At 36.5% G+C, this 18048-nt stretch overlaps 1 protein-coding gene across 3 annotated transcripts in view; it reads right to left on the reverse strand.

The window, feature by feature from the left end:
• Nucleotides 1–17632, reverse strand: part of CENPW (centromere protein W) — a 369844-nt gene extending 352212 nt beyond the window's left edge. The window contains exons 1-3 of one of the 3 annotated variants that reach the window (XM_012475730.2): nt 17354–17632; nt 11546–11659; nt 9366–9514 (exon numbers count right to left, since the gene is read on the reverse strand). In XM_012475730.2, coding sequence (XP_012331153.1) covers nt 9488–9514; nt 11546–11659; nt 17354–17479 — 267 coding nt within the window. In that variant the 5' untranslated portion in view covers nt 17480–17632 and the 3' untranslated portion in view covers nt 9366–9487. Of the gene's footprint in view, nt 1–9365; nt 9515–11541; nt 11660–17353 lie in introns of those variants that run through there. The other 2 variants (XR_001111253.3, XM_012475732.3) reach the window with 2 other exon arrangements.
• Nucleotides 17633–18048: the final 416 nt, after the last annotated feature.

An 18048-nucleotide genomic window follows, 5' to 3' on the forward strand; every position in this document is an offset into this window, starting at 1 on the left:
CATAGGAGGGTGACAAGGTAAGAGACAAACTAAATTTCTTTCATTCAAGTTTTCATTGTACACACAATAAAATGTACAGTTTTATCTACTCATTCACAAGAGAGTTGTTTCTCATGAGAAAAGCCACCTTAATAGGAAAAAGTTACATGTAACATGGATAGGGGTAGGGATAATACCAGACATGGAGGGTTGTGTGCTCACACACATTAGGATGGTTGGAAATGAAGTGCACAGGAAGAAGAGGAAGAGGTAATGAACACTGAAAAAAAATATATTGATAGTTCTCTGGAGAGAGTAGGAGAAGCAGAAATTTTTAGCAGATTTTATTAATAGGAAACTTTAGGAAAATGGAAACTTATCTGAAGAAAATGTTAGAAACTTCCCTGTGAAGTGCTGTAGAAAACTCTATACCATGCCTTTAAGACAGCCTAAATTATGATCTGCATTATTCTTCAAAACATTTGGACACAGGTTTCTGTTCCTTTGAATGTGACACAAAGACTAGGTCAAAACAGGATGAGTTTTAAGTAGTTTCCATCACTCATCCACTCAAAATATACGTAATTGAGTGCTCAACTGGCATAGGTATGGCAATGCATTTTGCGGGGCTACCATTCAGAATTATAGACCTCAGGTTTAATACCAGGTATTGCTTACAGTAAATTACCACCCTAGAACTAAGTCTAACGTGCATTTTCATTACAGCTTGTCAAACTCTTGGGATTAAAAAGGAAAGAAGTATGAGCAAGACAACTCTGTGCTATTATGGTTCCCGGAGAAGCATCATAAAAGAAAAAAGAGACATTGTTGAGTGAGTAAGTACAATTTGAGAAGGTCCCCTTTGGTACTGAATATACAAAGAACCAAATCCCATGCAGCACTATTATCTGCACACTAAATTCAGGAGGTCCAAGAAACTCCCTTGGAAAGCTGCAAATTGGACAGAGTTTTAATCCAGCCTGTTAGATACAAAAAAATCTTAACAAATTTGAGTTCCCTTTGGATAGGAGAGATAAGGTTAATAGGAGATTTTTCTTAGATGAGTTCAAATACTTAGTACTACTCCAGATTCCTTAAGGCCCTGGCTGCTGCTATTGAACTTACAATTGAGCAAGCTCTGGAACCAATGGTACAGGCTAATTGCTACCTAAAACATGAGAAAATATTGGAAAATACCATGATGAAAAAGAGAATATAACGGAGTCATGGGTAGTGCATGCCACTAAAATTGACTTGGAATATCAAATGTCAGATGTAAAGTTTTCAAACGGATTATGAACTCAAATGCCTACAGAGGTGCTACAGTTAACATAAGTACAGCTGGCCTAAATGGAGTAAACCAAAAATATGCCTTCATCTAAAGGAAGAAGCTACTACTTAGGTCCAACTAAGTGTGGACGTATTATTGCCATATTGTCCAACTTTTCAAAAGAAGCCAGAAATTAAACTTGTATATGAAATCTAACTTAGAAATGTAATCAAGTAATTCAATTTTTTCAAAAACTACATGGGCCAAATAAAACTTATCTGCAGGCCAAACATACATACCTGGGCTGCCAGTGGATTCTAGTTCTCCCATCCAATTCTAGACAGCCAATTGATGAAATCTCTCCATCTGAACAAAAACCACTTTTCCTAGCTGGTCTATTTGCTATTAGGAACCAATATAGAAATCTCAGAAACTCTCCACTTACCAGTACACTGTCTCTAGGTAGTGCTGTTGTTCACTAAAGAAACAGATCTTGGTGGCTGTGAATCCACAAATAATCTTCGAATTGAGACTTAACATAGGTGATTTTTATTTTAAAGTATATTTCTAGATTAACTAAAAATTTGTTTTTAAAATAAAATTTAAGCATGCAAGCCAAAATTTTCCCAACTCCATACAGGATATATCTTTGAAACAATCATCTTCCACCAGCAGTACTTCTCTCACAGGTAGCTTTGGATAATTAAGAAGAGTATTTCCAGAATGAATCTTCACTCTAAAAAGCTTGTTTTCAGTACAATTTTAAACGAAATTACAGTAAATCATAGAAGAAGAAATCAGAAGAGAGGAGGACATAGAAAAAAGAACTAAATGCTGCAGAGACTTAGAAAGGTTATCCACCACTAGTATTAAAGATACTAGAGGGCTCAGAACTGTTATATATAATCGAGGTGCAGGACAAGATAGCAAACTAGACACAGCCAGAAAGCACTGTTCCCACTGAGAGAGAACAAATTAACAAGTAAACCAACATAATTTTGGTAGAACTTTGGACAAAAAACACTTAGGGTGGAAAGAGAGGTAAGACTAACAAACACTGAGGCTGAAGAGGAAGCTGGGAACCCTGAATCGGGTACCTGAATGCTAGGGCTAGTTCCTGGCCCCAAACAGCTCCTGGGGAAGGGGTGAAGGGGCTGAGAGACAGCTCAATCTCACTACAGACCAGTGGGATCCCAGCTACAGGGAACCCTACACCCCCATGGACCTGTGAACTGGCAGAGGGATATGCTCAGGGAGTAAGGAGACAGAGCTTTAGCTGGCACAGAGCCCAGGAGCTGTTGTGCATGAGGTGACTCTAAAGTGCAGCCATAGATGCTCAATCCTAGGGCGCATCATCTCCCTCTGAGAAGCTCCAGCCCCAGCTGACTACCAACCCAGGAGACTGCAGGACTGGCTTTCCTGCAGGACTGGGGCACATGAGTTCTATAGCCCCTCCTATCCACCAGGGCCCCTCCCAGGGCCCCTGCCGACCCACTACAGGAATGTGTGCATAGCACAGCCTCCACAGCCCAGCCTGAGTGCTTTAATACACCTGAGTGCTTTTCTGGGAGCACTCTGTATCCCCCAGCACAGCCAGAGCCCAATCTAAGCCACTGGCAGTCCCAGCACCCCAAGGCTGTGGCACACAGCTCTGGAATACTGAGCTGAGAGCTGTGGACAGCACTCAAGCAAAGGAGTCCCCACTTTCACAGCACTAAGAGGGACAAGATGTGTGGCAGTGGGGCATGCGTCTCCACAGGACCAGTTCAGAAAGAATGTGGTCTATCTCCCTGTCCTGGCCTCTGCCTGATGAAGTCCCACAGCCTGGAACACTCAACAAAAGAAACACGAGAGTGGTGCTAGTGATCAGAGGGGACTCCCTAAATGCTCAGGAGCAGACCTGGTGAGTGGGGGGTCATCTCTCTGCCCACCACAGAACATGGTTATGATCATGGAAATACAAAAGAGCCACACATCTTGTTAAGAGCCTATCTACCAGCAATTACTTTTAAGCGCCATCTACTGGATCACAGCTGAAACTACAATACTAAAAATTATTTAGCTAATATACACACCACAGTAAAACCAAGTACAAGAATTAATTCACAAATAAAGATCCCATACAGACTCACGACCCTCTGAAAACATCGAGAAATGAACCCAACTTACTATATTCGACTTATATCACAGTTAAGAGAATACCAGCCACTCCAGAGGAGAAAGAATCAGTGCAAGAACTCTGGCAATTCAGAAAGCCAGAGTGTCCCCTTACATCCAAATGAGCCCACTAGTACCCTAGGAATGGTTCATAACCAGATTGAAATGACCAAAATGACACACACAGAATTCAGAATCTGGATGGCAAAGAAGCTCATTGAGATTTATGAGAAAGTTGAGACCCAATTCAAGGAATCCAGTAAAATGATCTAAGAGCTGAAAGATGAAATAGCCATTATAAGAAAGAAACAAACTGACCTTCTGTAATTAAAAATTCACTATGGAACTTTGGGAGGCCGAGGCAGGTGGATCACCTGAGATTGGGAGTTCAAGACGAGACTGTCCAACATGGAGAAACTCTGTCTCTACTAAAAAATACAAAATTAGCCAGGCACAGTGGCACATGCTTGTAATCCCAGCTACTCAGGAGGCTGAGGCAGGAGAATCTCTTTATCCCAGGAGGTGGAGGGTGCAGTGAGCCAAGATCTCACCATTGCACTCCAGCCTGGGCAACAAGAGTGAAACCCCATCTCAAAAAAAAAAAAAAAAAAATCACTACAGAGATTTCATAATGCAATAGAAAGTAGTAGCAGCAGATTAGACCAAGTTGGAAAAGCAAACAAACCCACAGCTTGAAGACCAGTTCTTCAAATCAATTCAAACAAGAGTAAAAAAAATTTTTTTAATGAACAAAATCTCTGAGGAATATGGGATTATGTAAAGATAGCAAACTTACAAGTCAAGTCAATGACATTCCTGAGAGAGAAGGAGAGACAATAAGTACCATGGAAAATATATTTGAGGTCACATACGACAAATTTCCTTAATCTACTTAGAGACATTGGTATGCAAATTCAAGAATACTGAGAACCCCAGCTAGGTACTATACAAAACAACCATCCCTAAGGCATAATATAGTCATCAGATTCTCAAGGTCAATGAGAAAGAAAAAAAATCATAAACACACCTAGAGAGAAAGGCCAGGCTACATAAAAAAGGAATCCCATCAAGCTAGCAGTGGACCTCTCAGCAGAAATCTTACAAGCCAGAAGACATTGAGAACCTATTTTCAGCATCCTTGAAGTAAAGAAATTCCAACCAAGAATTTAGTATTGTGCCAAACTATACTTCATAAGTGAAGGAAAAATAAAATCCTTCCCAGTCGAGCAAACACTGAGGGAATTTGTTACAAGTAGACCAGCCTTATAAAGATGTCTTTAAGAGAGTGCTAAACATGAAACTGAAACATGTTTTGCTACCACAGAATCAAACTTAAGCACAAAGCCCACAGACACTGTAAAGCAACTACACAATCAAGTCTACCTAACAACCAGCTAACACAATGATAGGATTCAAATTTCACACACCAATACTAGTATTAATCCACAAATTAATCCACAAATAAAGATCCCGTACAGAGTCAAGACCCTCTGAAAGCATGCAGAAACGAACCCAATTTACTAGGCCTAACGTAAATGGGCTAAACATCCCACTTAAAGGAATAGAGTTGTAATCCAGATAAAACGACAAGACCCAATTATCTGCTATCTTCAAGAGGCCCATCTCACAAATAACTACCCACAGGCTCAAAGTAAAGGGATAAAGAAAGATCTATCATGCAAATGTAAAGAAAAAAAAAAAGGGGCAGTTGCTATTCTTATATCAGATACAACAGAATTTCAACTGCCAACTATTAAGAAGGACAAAAATGAACATTACATAATGATAAAGAGAACAATTCAACAATAAAATGTAACTCTCCTAATTATATAATCACCCAACATTAGAGCACCCAGATTCATAAAACAAGTTCTTGACCTAGGAAAAGACTTAGACACACAGTAATAGTGGGAGACTTCAACACCTCACTGACAACATCAGACAGATCACTGGGGCAGAAAACTAACAAAGAAATTTTGAACTTAAATGCAACAATTGACTGATTTGACCTAACAGACATCTACAGAATAATCTACCCAAAAATCACAGCATATACGTTCTTCTCATCTGCACCCAGAACATATTCTATGACTGACCACATGCTGTCATAAAGTCTCAATAAATTTTTTTAAAAAAAGGAAATCATATCAAGTATACTCTCAGAGTACAGTGAAACAAAAATAGAAAACGATATCAAGATCTTTCAAAATTACACAAATACCTTAACAATGTTTTCCTGAATAACTCCTTGGTAAACAGCAAATTTATGGCAGAAATCAAAAAATTCTTTGAAATTAATGAAAATAGGGATATAACTTACCAAAATCTCTGGAATGCAGGATATTTTGCTGTGCTAAACACCTTCATCAAGAACTTAGAAAGGTCTCAAATTAACTATCTAACTTTGCACCTAGAGGAACTAGGAAAAAAACGGAAAAAAAAAAAAAAAAGTAAGTAGAAACCAACCCCAAGCAAGCAGAAGAAATAACTAAAATAAGAGAAGAACTTAATGAAATTGTACATCTGGAAGAATTTGCCTGTGAATCCACCTGGTGGGTTTTTCTTTATATTTCTGATTCAAGACACAATGAAAAAAGAAAACTTCAGGCCACTATCCCTGATGAACAGATACAAAAATCCTTAACAAAATACTAGCAAACCAAATCCAGCAGCACATCAAAAAGTTAATACACCACGATCAAGGAGGCTTTATTCCTGGGATGCAACACTAACTCAATATATGTAAATCAATAATGTGATTTACTACACAAACAGAATGAAAAGCAAAAACCATATGATTATCTCAATGGATGCAGAAAAAGCTTTCAATAAAATCCAACATCTCTTCATGATAAAAACTCTTAACAGACTAGTCATCAAAGGAGCATGCCTCAAAATAAAAATAGTTATCTGTGATAAACCCACAGCCAACATCATACTGACTGGACAGAAGCTGGAGAACCGGAACAAGAATGCCCAAATGCCCACTCTAACCACTACCAGTTAACATAGTACTGGAAGTCCTGACCAGAGCAATTTGGAAAAGAAAAAGAAAGAAAAGGCATTCAAATAGGAAAAGACAATCTATCTTCACTAACAATATGATTCTATATCTTAAAACCCCTAAAGACTCCATCAAAAGACTCTTACAAGTGATAAACAAATTTAGCAAAGTTTCAGGATACAAAATCAATGTACAAAATTCAATAGCAATTCTATACACCAATAGCATTCAAACTGAAAGTCAAGGAAGAAGACAATCCCATTTACAGTAGCCACAAAACAATAGAAATACCTAGGAATACAACTAACCAAGAAGGTGAAAGATCTCTATAAGAAGAACTATGAAATACTGCTGAAAGAAATCAGACACAACACAAATAAAATGGAAAAGTGTTCCATGCTCATGGAAGAATCAATGTTATAAAAATGGCCATACTCCCCAAAGTAATTTACAGATTCTATGCTATTCCTGTACAACAACGTCATCTTTCACAGAATTAGAAAAATTTCATGTGGAACCAAAAAAGAACACAAACAGCCAAAGCAATCCTAAGTAAAACCACACAGGAAACACCAAGTCTCAATAAGGTAGATTTCTTCAAAAAGGAAATACAGGTAACATGGATTAGAGATAATTTCTCAAGAAAACAATGTAAATAGTTGTTTTACTGGTGACAATTGGAGTATCTCAAAATTCTATCCCTCACTAAATCCAATCAGAAGTGCCATGCTTCAATGTAGCTGATACAAATAAAAAGTAGCCTCTGGAGTAGCAATCACTCTTTTGCCATTTTGGCAACTCAAGTAAAAGATTTAAATTTTTTCATATTAATACTTTAAAAAAATTACTAACATGGTAACATATATTTATATATATTACTATATTGTGCTGACATATGAATCCATGAGGCTTTCTGTTCAAGATTGACCACACAGGCATTCTTTCCGTTTGATGTCACTAAAGTATAAAAATGTACAACACACAGATGGCAAATAAGCATATGAGAATATGTTCATCATCAGCTATTATGGACTAAATGTTTGTGTCCCCCAAAATTCATAAGTCGAAATCTAATCACCAGTGTGATAGTATTAGGAGATAGGGCCTTTGGAAGGTAATTAGGTCATGAGAATAAAGTCCTCATAAATGAGATTAATGTCCTTTAAAAGAGGGCAGAGAGCTCTCTGGAGCTCTTTCCTCCATGTGGGGATAGAACGAGAAGTTAGCAATCTGCAACTCAGAAGAGGACCCTCACCAGAACCTGACCATGCTGGCACCATGATCTGAGTTCTGGTCCACCAAAACTGTGAGAAAAAAAGTATATTATCTATAAGCTATCCAGTGCATGGTATTTCATTATAGCAGCCTAAACTAAGACATGAGCCATAGGAAAATGCAAATTAAAACCACAATGCTATATATTCTCATCATAACAACTAAACTAAAAAATAGTAACATTACCAAATATTTGTGAGAATATTAAGATTTCTCAGACATTGCTAATGGAAATGTAAAATGGTACAGCCACCCTGGAAGATCAGTTGGCCATTTCTGTTTAAAAAACTAAACCTGAGACAACTGAGCATGGCAACTTGCACCTGTAATCCCTGCTACTCAGGAAGCTAAAGCAGGAGGCTAACTTGAGCCCAGGAGTTTGAGGCTGCAATGAGCTATGATCACACCACTACACTCCAAATTAGGTGACAGAGCAATATTTGGTCTCTTAAAATAAATAAATTAATGCATACATACATACATACTAGGCCTATACTTACCATGAACTCAGAATAAAACTCCCAGGCATTTCTCCCAGAGAAATTAAAATTTATGTCCATATAAAATCCTGCAGATGACTATTCACACCAATTTTATTTGTAATAACCAAAACTGTAAGTAACCAAAATGCCCCTCAATAAATGAACAGTTATACAAACTGTGGTACTTCCATACTACAGAAAACTACTCAGTAATAAAAAGGAACAAACTACTGATACATGAAAAAAATCCAACGCCCAAAGGTCACTTCTTATATGATTCCATTCACATGACATTCTCAAAATGGCAAAATTATAGAGACAGAGAATAGTTCATGGTTGCTAGGGTTTATGCACAGTGCTCAGGGTAGGACACATGTTAAACTAGAAATCATTGTAAAAAGATAGCACAAGGAGACCTTTTTGGTAATGAAACATTTCTGATTATAGTAGTGGTTAAACAAACCTACACCATAAAATGGCAACAGAACCACGTGTACATTGTACCTATATGAAATTCCTGGTTTTGATATTATACAGTAATTATGTAAGATGTAACCATTTGGGGAACTAGGTGTACCATACATGGGACTTCTCTGTACTATCTTTACAACTACATGTTGAAATATATAATTATTTCTAAATAAAGAGTTAAAAACAACGACTATTTGATGATACACAATAAACTTCTAAATTATTTTATTTAGGGGGAAAATTATTAAATCCATAAGACTTGAAGAAAATAAGTCATTTGCTCCATAATGTCTATTATTCTGGTGTTGCGAGGGAGACAAGTTTTCAAAAATCTACCTGATGTTTACAGTTGAGAAATTATAATATTACTATTGGCATAATGTAAAAGTAGACTGCATTGCTTTGCAAAGACATTAAAAGTTAAAATATTGAAAGTGCACCTAGATGTGACTGCATTTGTCTTTCTTCAGAGATTAAATTCCATAAACTGTGGTTAAATCTAAATATATATAAACTTAATTCTAAGAAGTATATCTTTTCAAAGTATTTAATATAGTAAGATTTCATTTTTGATACATAAAATATTTGCAACAGCAATGAAACGAAAGCAAACTGACCTAGAGGGCACTTAAAATAAAAATAGTAATTCCTATAAAAGGGTTAAGTAGTCCTATGCATTTACTTGAGATATTTCATGCCACCAAAAAAAAAAAAACAAACACACCCATCTCTTCTAGCCAAAATTTAATAATCCCATAGTAATTGATGTGTAAAAAAAAATGTCTTTATGACCTGTTACCACCCAAAAGAATGCATCATAATAACTTTCAAGAATATGTTCTTTGACTTCTAACCTCGGCTCTTCTTTAGAATTACCTGTAAGAAGGAAAAAAAATAAGACTCATATTATACCTATGAAAAATAAAACATCATTCCTTAATAAAAAGTTAAATAGTCCTGGGTACATAATATGCAAGACTGAATTTATAAAACCCAATTTGGAAGGTGATTAAGGAATCTTTTGTCTTAGATTTCTCTAAAATAGCCTTATCTCAATGAATATGAAACATGCCTAGATTCTAAAAACCTGGCTTTATTAGTTACCTCTATATGTTAATTTCTTCGATTGTAAGCCAAAAGTATCCAGATAAATGGTTTCAAACTTGAAATTTTTAGACAATATAGTTATCTAAATTAGGAGTTAAACAATATCAATTAAGAACATTCTAAAACTCAAAGTCTTCTAAGTCAGACATTTCATGACTATAAAGTAGTACAAATCCACTGCAACATTAAATCTATTATATTTGGACTGGAATTATAATCATTTGAGACCAAAACGGGCTATCTTACGCTGAACAGTTTGTTAAGTAGACTATTTTCAAAATATATAGTCTGTGAAACAAATAAAAGGAGATTTTAGTTGTAAAAAGACTGACAGCATTAGTCAGAAGATCCGGTTTTTTTTTTTTTTTAAAGTATCTACTATTTTAAGTAAATAAACCTACAGTTTATTAATAAAAATCCTAAATTTAAAGCATACATGTATATTCTTCAATATCTTAAGCTTTGTTTTTCCTGCAGAAAAATATTTACATTGACTTTAATAGCCTAGAAATTTGTTGGAATGTTTATAATTGCAAGATAATTTAAAGCCCCTAGAAAACGCTAAGACATGCACATTTCTAGGCTTCCAAAAGGTCATCAAATAAATCTGTATCTAGGCTAGTACTTCTCTGTTCTACAAAACAATATCATAAGTACTTCGAAAGAAAGTTTGAATACTCAAATGAATTTACAAAATGCTGAGTATATTATATACTCAAATAAAGTTACAAAATACTAAACAGAATTCAACAAGTTTCCTTACTGCTATATTTCTCTCATAGCCTTTCATAACTTTACATAAGTATAGTTATATAAGATGTTAGGATTGTGAGAAACTGGATACAAGGTGCATGAGAACTCTGAACTATTTTTGTACCTTATTTCAAAATACATTTAAAACAAAAAAGTCTACAAAGAGGTAGACTGTCAAAAATAAGTTTCTCTCCTCTATCATCTCCAGTCAACTGTGGTTGCCAGTTTCTTACATAAGCTTATAGAAACAAGTTCTACAATAATATTGTGACTAATCAAGGAAATATAGCATGCTATGTTATCTACACTTATTTGGCCACAAAAGCATTTGAGGTAAGGCCTCTATCAACATTATTTGAAAATAACATTTTCAGGAACATATCTGGAAAACTGTGTCATAGGCAACATATTCTTAACATTACATAAAAACAACAGTAAGAAGCAATCATCTCTACTTATATAAGAGACTTCACCCATAAATCACTCAAATTTCAAAACAAAGTCATAAGAAATCAAATAATTAGTGATATGGTTTCGCTTTGTGTCCTCACCCAAATCTCATCTCAAGTTAATCCCTTCATGCCGAGGAAAGGAGATGACTGGATCATGAGGGCGGTTTTCCCCATCCCATTCCCCTGATAGTGAGTGAGTTCTCTTTCCTTTATAAAAAACTCGAACTCGGGTATTCCTTTACAGCAGTGTGAAAATGGACTAATACAATGGGGTAATTAGGATAATTTCAAATGCTCAAGAAGAAAGTAAGTTTTGATAAATTTCAAGGTGATATATCTTCTCAGCCTACAGATTAGCAATCTGTAGAAACATGAACGTTTCCTCTAAAGCAGTGGCCATTAATATTACCATTGGAAATCAGTGATATACACATGGAGGAAATCTAACTCCATAATTAAAATCATTAACTCATAAAAGGCAAAACATCAACTCAATCAACAAAGCTGAGTAAGGTATACAAATCAGGAGAAGTGATGAACTGACTGGTATTTTTGAAGTGTAATTCTTCCTCAAGAAAAGAAATGTGGATTTTACCTTTGCTGCGGCCAGTACATGCTCCTTGTTAATGACTCCACATTTATTTTCACAAGCATTTGTCCTGGACTCTTCTGCTAATCGATGAACAAACAGTAAACAGCTCAGATGGACCTTTAAAACAGAAAATCCAAGTGGATTTTTAAATACTGATGCACTGAAATAATGACTTTTAGAAAATAATTATCTCAAAATTTATTCTTGCACTATTTACTATTGTGATTAAATTAATTAACTCTTCTATTTAGACCTACATAGAATTCAGTCTAATGTAAGTCCATCTTAGATTCCCTGCAAAGAGACGAGGTCATTGCAATACATGAAACAAGCTATGTAGGGCAGACCAAAGACCACAAACAATAGCATTTTTTGTAAAGCATCATTATATATCAAACTTATGTAAGATTCACTCAGTAACAAATATTCCTGCTTCTGATACAAATAGATTTGAATTTATAACATAATTTAAAATTTCCAGAAAATTGTAAATTAAAACACATCAAAAATTACATTTTAGGCTATCATTCTACAATCTGAGGTCAAAGATTTTTAAACAGATATATTTAATTTGAATATTTATTTAAAAACACACTCCTAGTCAAAATTGTTTAAGTTTGCTTAATTAAAAAGTGTATGTAGAAAGGCCAAGTTATTTGTTATCCAACAACTATCACAAAATAACCATACTTACTATTAAGAATCTTCAAGACTCTTTTAAAAACTTATTTAAAATAGATAATTTAAACAGACTCAAAAATTAAAAAGTCTATAAAAAAAAACTATAGTTATGTAAGATGCCAGCATTGTGGAAAGCTGGGTGAAGGATACATGGGAACTGTGTACTATTTTTGCACCCTCTTTTAAGTCTATAATTATTTTAAAATAGGAATATAAAACGAAAAAGTTTACAAAAGGGTAGACTATCAAAAGTAAGTCTATTCCCCATCTCGTCCCCCAGTCAACCATAGCTGACACTTTCCTGTACATTCTTACAGAAACAAGCTCTACATATAAGCAAAACATACATATTCATCATCAGATAATATATATATATCAACATTATCTGATATTTTTTATATATATATACATATATATACAAAAACAAGCTCTGATATATCATATACAATAACATCTTGTAAAGTATTTTACTCAAAATCACCATCCAAAGCAACAAAAGTCTTAACCTACAAGCACATTCCTTGGAAAAAAAAGTTAAGGTACATGTAATCCAAGCAAAAGAAAATGTGAAGTGAGCTAAAGTCTTATCTCAATCCCCACTCCAGGATATGTAGTACTCTTATTTATATTATTGCATATATCTTCCCCATCCTTTGCTTCTGCCAGGTGCCTGAGGGCACTACTAACTTAGATCCAATTAGACAGTATCTTTAACATGATGTATTTTGTTATTTACATCATAGCAAGTGATCTTTGCAGTTAGAAAAACAATTTATACACAGAACTTAATATTCACTATCTTGTGTACTGCACACTCTCTTCTCCCACAGTTCACTAAATGTTAAATAACTAGTAATGTGATGTTTTAATGCTGTATATACTGCAGAAATCTTTAATAGATTGTTATATAGGTGTTTAATAACATTCTAGTGATATGTGGAGAAAACAGAGGCTTGGGAATTTAAACAAAATGAAGAATCTATGAAAGGTGGATATTCTTTTGGTACATTTTTGATGCACTGTCTTCTTTGAATTCTCACAAGAACTCTGAGGTAAAACATCCTAATTCCAATTATTCACATTATACTGTGTCAATTATTTTTTAAACTTTCAGTGATAGCCCATTTCATTTGGTAGCAAAAACACCCCATAATATGGCACGATTTCATTTGTTAATCTATACTTTCTATTTCTAAAGGTAAACAGCTTCCAGATACCCTCAGGATAAATTCCAAATTCCTTAACACTAAATCCCACTTGACTGGGGTTCCAGTTTCATCCCTCACCATTCTCAGCTTCCAGTTCTACACTAGGCCTTTTGAACTTCTTTGAGAATTCAAATGCAACCTTGCTCTAAGCATCCTACTTGTTTACGGACTTCTCAAAAAGTCCAAATTTCCCCAATATGTAAGGTTATTTTGATCCACAGCACTCTGAACTTCCTATCACTGCATAGACTGTATCATGCTGTAATTTCTGACTTAACTGTCTTCCTCAATGTACCATAAGGACAAGAATTATGCCTAGCCTTTTCAACACTGTTAAAGGACAACAGTGTCTTTAACACATTGCTCAATATGTAGTAGATAGCTAATAATTATTACTGCATGAAGACCCCACCACATCTCCCAAAAAAGGCCAAAAAAAATTTTTTTTAAATCAGCCCCAATTAAACTACACTGTCTTAAGACTTAATTCATTAACCTAGGTGGAACATCCTTTCCTCTTCGTGGTCATGAGCCATGGATGTTGTGATGGTTAATATTGAGTGTCAACTTGACTGGATTGAATAATGCAAAATATTGTTCCTGGGTGTGTCTGTGAGGGTGCTGCCAAAGGAAAATAACAGTTGAGTCAGTGGGCTGGGCAGACCCACCCTCGATCTAGGTGGGTACCATCTAATCAGCTGCCAGCAGGGCTAGAATAAAGCAGGCAGAACGTGGAAGTATTTGACTTGCTGAGTCTTCCAGCCTTCATCTTTCTCTCGTGCTGGATGCTTCCAGCCCTTGAACATTGGACTCCAAGTTCTTCAGGTTTTGTACTCTTGGACTTATACTGGTAATTTGCCAGGGGATCTAGGGCCTTCAACCACAGACTGAAGACTGCATTATCAGCTTCCCTGCTTTTGAGGTTTTGGGACTGGGACTGGCTTCCTTGCTCCTCAGCTTGCGGATGGCCTATTGCGGGACATCACTTTGTGACTGTGTGAGTCAATACTCCTTAATAAACTCCCCTTCATATATACATCTATCCTATTAGTTCTGTCCCTCTAGCAAACCCTAATACAGATACTGAGACAAATTAGTATTACTTTTTCAGATCTCACAAAATTTTTTTCAAGCAACCTATATCTATATGATAAAACAGTTAATTGAGTGGTGCTACTCCCATGTGCTGCTAAGGCTTATATTAAAATGGTCAGAACAAAAGTTAGTTTTAGGGTATTTAGTTAGGCATTCAAACTTGAAAAAGATAAGCTATTCCATCAATAATTTACTTTTAAAAATCCACTTGCTTGAAAAATAAACCAAAAGAAAATTTATAAATAAATATTCACTTAACAGTCTCAGTTGACAGAAAGACTGGGCCAGCCTGACTTCTTCCTCCCTTTGTCATAGCACTTTTGAATTTTACATGAACTATAAGCACTCAGATATTTGCATAGTATTCCTTTAACAGATGTTAACTCTTTCCCTAGTACCCTCCCTGGGGCTAAACAATAGAATAAGGCATAACACAAACAAAATAACAAAATGCCACTGAAGAATAAAATAACACAATGAAATTATAAGTAAAATGCTAGAAATGATATCAATCCACATATAGTTACCATGCATTTCCAAAATTAATTTTACACTCAGAATGTTGAAGCTATTATGCTAAACACTAGGAATACAAAAATTTCCCAGTTCAAATTCCCAGACTAGTGGGAGAATTGAACCCATAAGGAAAAAGGCAAATGTGTGACACCAGATAATGGAGAAGAAGATAAGACTGATCCTTTCTAAGGATATTAAGGAACGCTTCACTGAAGTAACATTTGAACTGGATTTTGAAAAAATTGTAGGTTGCCAAGTAGAGTGGAGTGAAGACATCTTCAAGCAGTAGAAATATCATGTATAAAAGGCAGCATAAAAGTAGATTAATTTTGTGTTAAAGATAATGGGAGACAGAAGAGAAGATATTCATTCTCCTCAAGAAGCTGCATACCACACTAGGAGACATCAACATATGAAACTCCTAGACAACAATCCAACAGCTCAATTATATAATGTATACTCTCAGGGATGACCAAGTTCAGAAAAAAAAAAAAAAGATCAAAACGAACTTCCTTAACTATAAAAAAAACTTTGTGGATGATGTGGGATGCCTGCCTGCTATGTAAGATTATGAAGTGTCAACCGTGAGCAGAAAACTATAAAGAAACCAAGGTAATGCATGCCATATACAAGACAGTGAAGGGGAACTGTTTAATGAAAGCCAAAGATGAAGCGCATACTACCTGGGAAAAGCTGGTAACCAAAGAACATTCTATCCCCCATCAACACAACCGCTTGAAATTTCAACTCACCCACTTACTCATGCCACCTGGATCCCACCGCATGATGGAGTCCCTCTGTCCATGGGTAGTTTGGGGCAGAAAGGGGTAGATGTGGGAGGATGCTGACTAGAGAAATTTCTAAGCCATTTGCACCAGCTGGTAGTCTCTTGGATATCTTTGATATGTACATTTCCTCTCCCTCCATTTAGAAACCCCAGTGAAAGCTCCATAATAAACTACCTAAAAATGTTTTGCAAGTGAATTTCATTTTAATTCCATTCATTTGTGCCACCTCTATCAGCAGCATAGGGTAGTTAATTGGGGTGGGGCACAAGACAGCCTGTATTGCCTTTTCTTACAGGATTTAAGAAAGGAACAAAAAGAAGGGCAGAGGATAGAAGTAATACTTTTCTGGGGGAAAATGTGTTTTTGTTCTGTTTTGGCTTCAGAGAACAAATAAGGGGAAAAGTGGAGATAATTCTAGAGTAGTTTAGCAAAAAGGAAGCAACAGATTGGGTGCCAGTGGAGAACTCTAGGAAGCAAAAGAGAAAAGAGAAGGTAAAAAAACCAATGTCGTTTAAGAACAGTTAGGATGATGCATTCCCAAGACTATCCGTGAAGTATGCTCCTGTTATCCACAATCGAGTACCTTGATGTTCTGGAAATTATGTGTCCATTTATAATGGTTCCTTTACTCAAAGAGTTCTTGTGACAAGGTAACAAACATGCCTCCTGTGGTTTAAACCTACAGAAATAGTGTTCATTGTGCCAGAGGAATATGTGTTCCAGGCATTCAACACAAAAACTGAATTTATTTCAAGACAGAAACATTATTATACAGTGGTTTGGCTGGGACGTCTAATTAGGAGAACATTAGGCTTCAGGTATTATAAGTCAAATAATAAGGCTTTAGTAGTCTAGCTTAGAAACTGACAAGGTGTTCTAGTATTTGTCTAGGAAAATGAATTAACAGTTGAGAGCATTCTTCCTACAAATAAACTTTCGCATCAGGGTCTTTTAGTAAGCACCATAACCTAGAGGAAATAGGGCAATATGTTTCGTTAAATGTGTAAAAAGAGGAGAGGGAAGAAGGCATGGGAGGAAAGAGGAGAGAGGGAGGAAGGCAAGTAGGGAGGCGCTTAAAAGGCATGTGAGCAATGCCTTTTACAACAGCTAAATAAAAATGACCCAGACTGAATTCCAAAATCTATTTTTTAAAGAGTGTATCTTTCATACCCTTTGCAAGTACATTAATCACAGTGCCAGACTGTGTTCCCAAACAGCAATATTTAAAAACTGTAAGCAGCAACTGTACGCTAAGCTCATGTAACTAAGAGCCTCCCTTTAAAAAGATCCAGATATTTACATTTCGGCGGGGCCTGGGACAATTGAGCGCCGGGAATACGAACTGACATGCCAGGGTGGGGTATACGTAACTTGTCATTGTTGGAACTGCCTTAAATATGGGCCTGAAAGAGTTATTGATCGGCGCTATTGATTGGCTCGGGGCAGAAAAAAAAAAAGGCTAGAGGTTATTGCCCTTACTTCCCCATGCCCCATTCCCAGCCCAAGAAGGGATGGAATCTCACCAGTAAATCACCACTTTTCTCCAAACGAAGTTGAGGCTTCTGTCGCTTGAAGACTCGCTTTAGAAAGCCACGGGGAGCCTTCCGCTTTATCTGCTTCCTTTGGGAGACTGTGGTCGACAGCGCCATCCTCTCTGTCAGGTACCAGCTGCCTCAGCTTCCGAGGTGTTCCCTGCACCGCACACAAGCTCAGGGAAAACAATCCGGTCCCTCTGACGCTTCTTCAGACCCAGAAACCGCGGTCCAAACGTTCGAATCCGCCGCCAACGGAAGGCGCCCGGCGCTCAGTAGTGACGTTAACCCTGCGCAAGCCCCGCCCCGGAGGCGCCTGAATGTACGTGAAAAACGCCCACGGTGGGCGGGTCCCGGGAATACCTGACGTCATTAAGAGTCTGCATCCTCCTTGCATCGCTTTCTGTATTATAACTTTTGCTCTGTGGAATTATTTCTCCTAGGTTCCCTAGAGTTGATTGGAAGTTGTGGAGAAATAGATTGTAAAGCAAAGGCAGTTTTCAAGCACTCACTCTATACTGTCCCAATGAACAGAAGTTTGTGATGTTTTATCAGGATTCCTAAAAAACCAATGCAATGCCTTCCTAGCAAGAAAGGCATGATTTTCAAATACTAACAGTTAACAATTTTACACTTCCGCGTGATTTTATTTGATCTTACCTTAGGGCTTTTCATGATTCTAGCTT

Source organism: Aotus nancymaae, unplaced genomic scaffold, assembly GCF_030222135.1.
Source record: "Aotus nancymaae isolate 86718 unplaced genomic scaffold, 86718_ANA_hifiasm-v0.15.2.pri h1tg000040l, whole genome shotgun sequence".
Lineage (NCBI taxonomy): Eukaryota > Metazoa > Chordata > Mammalia > Primates > Aotidae > Aotus > Aotus nancymaae.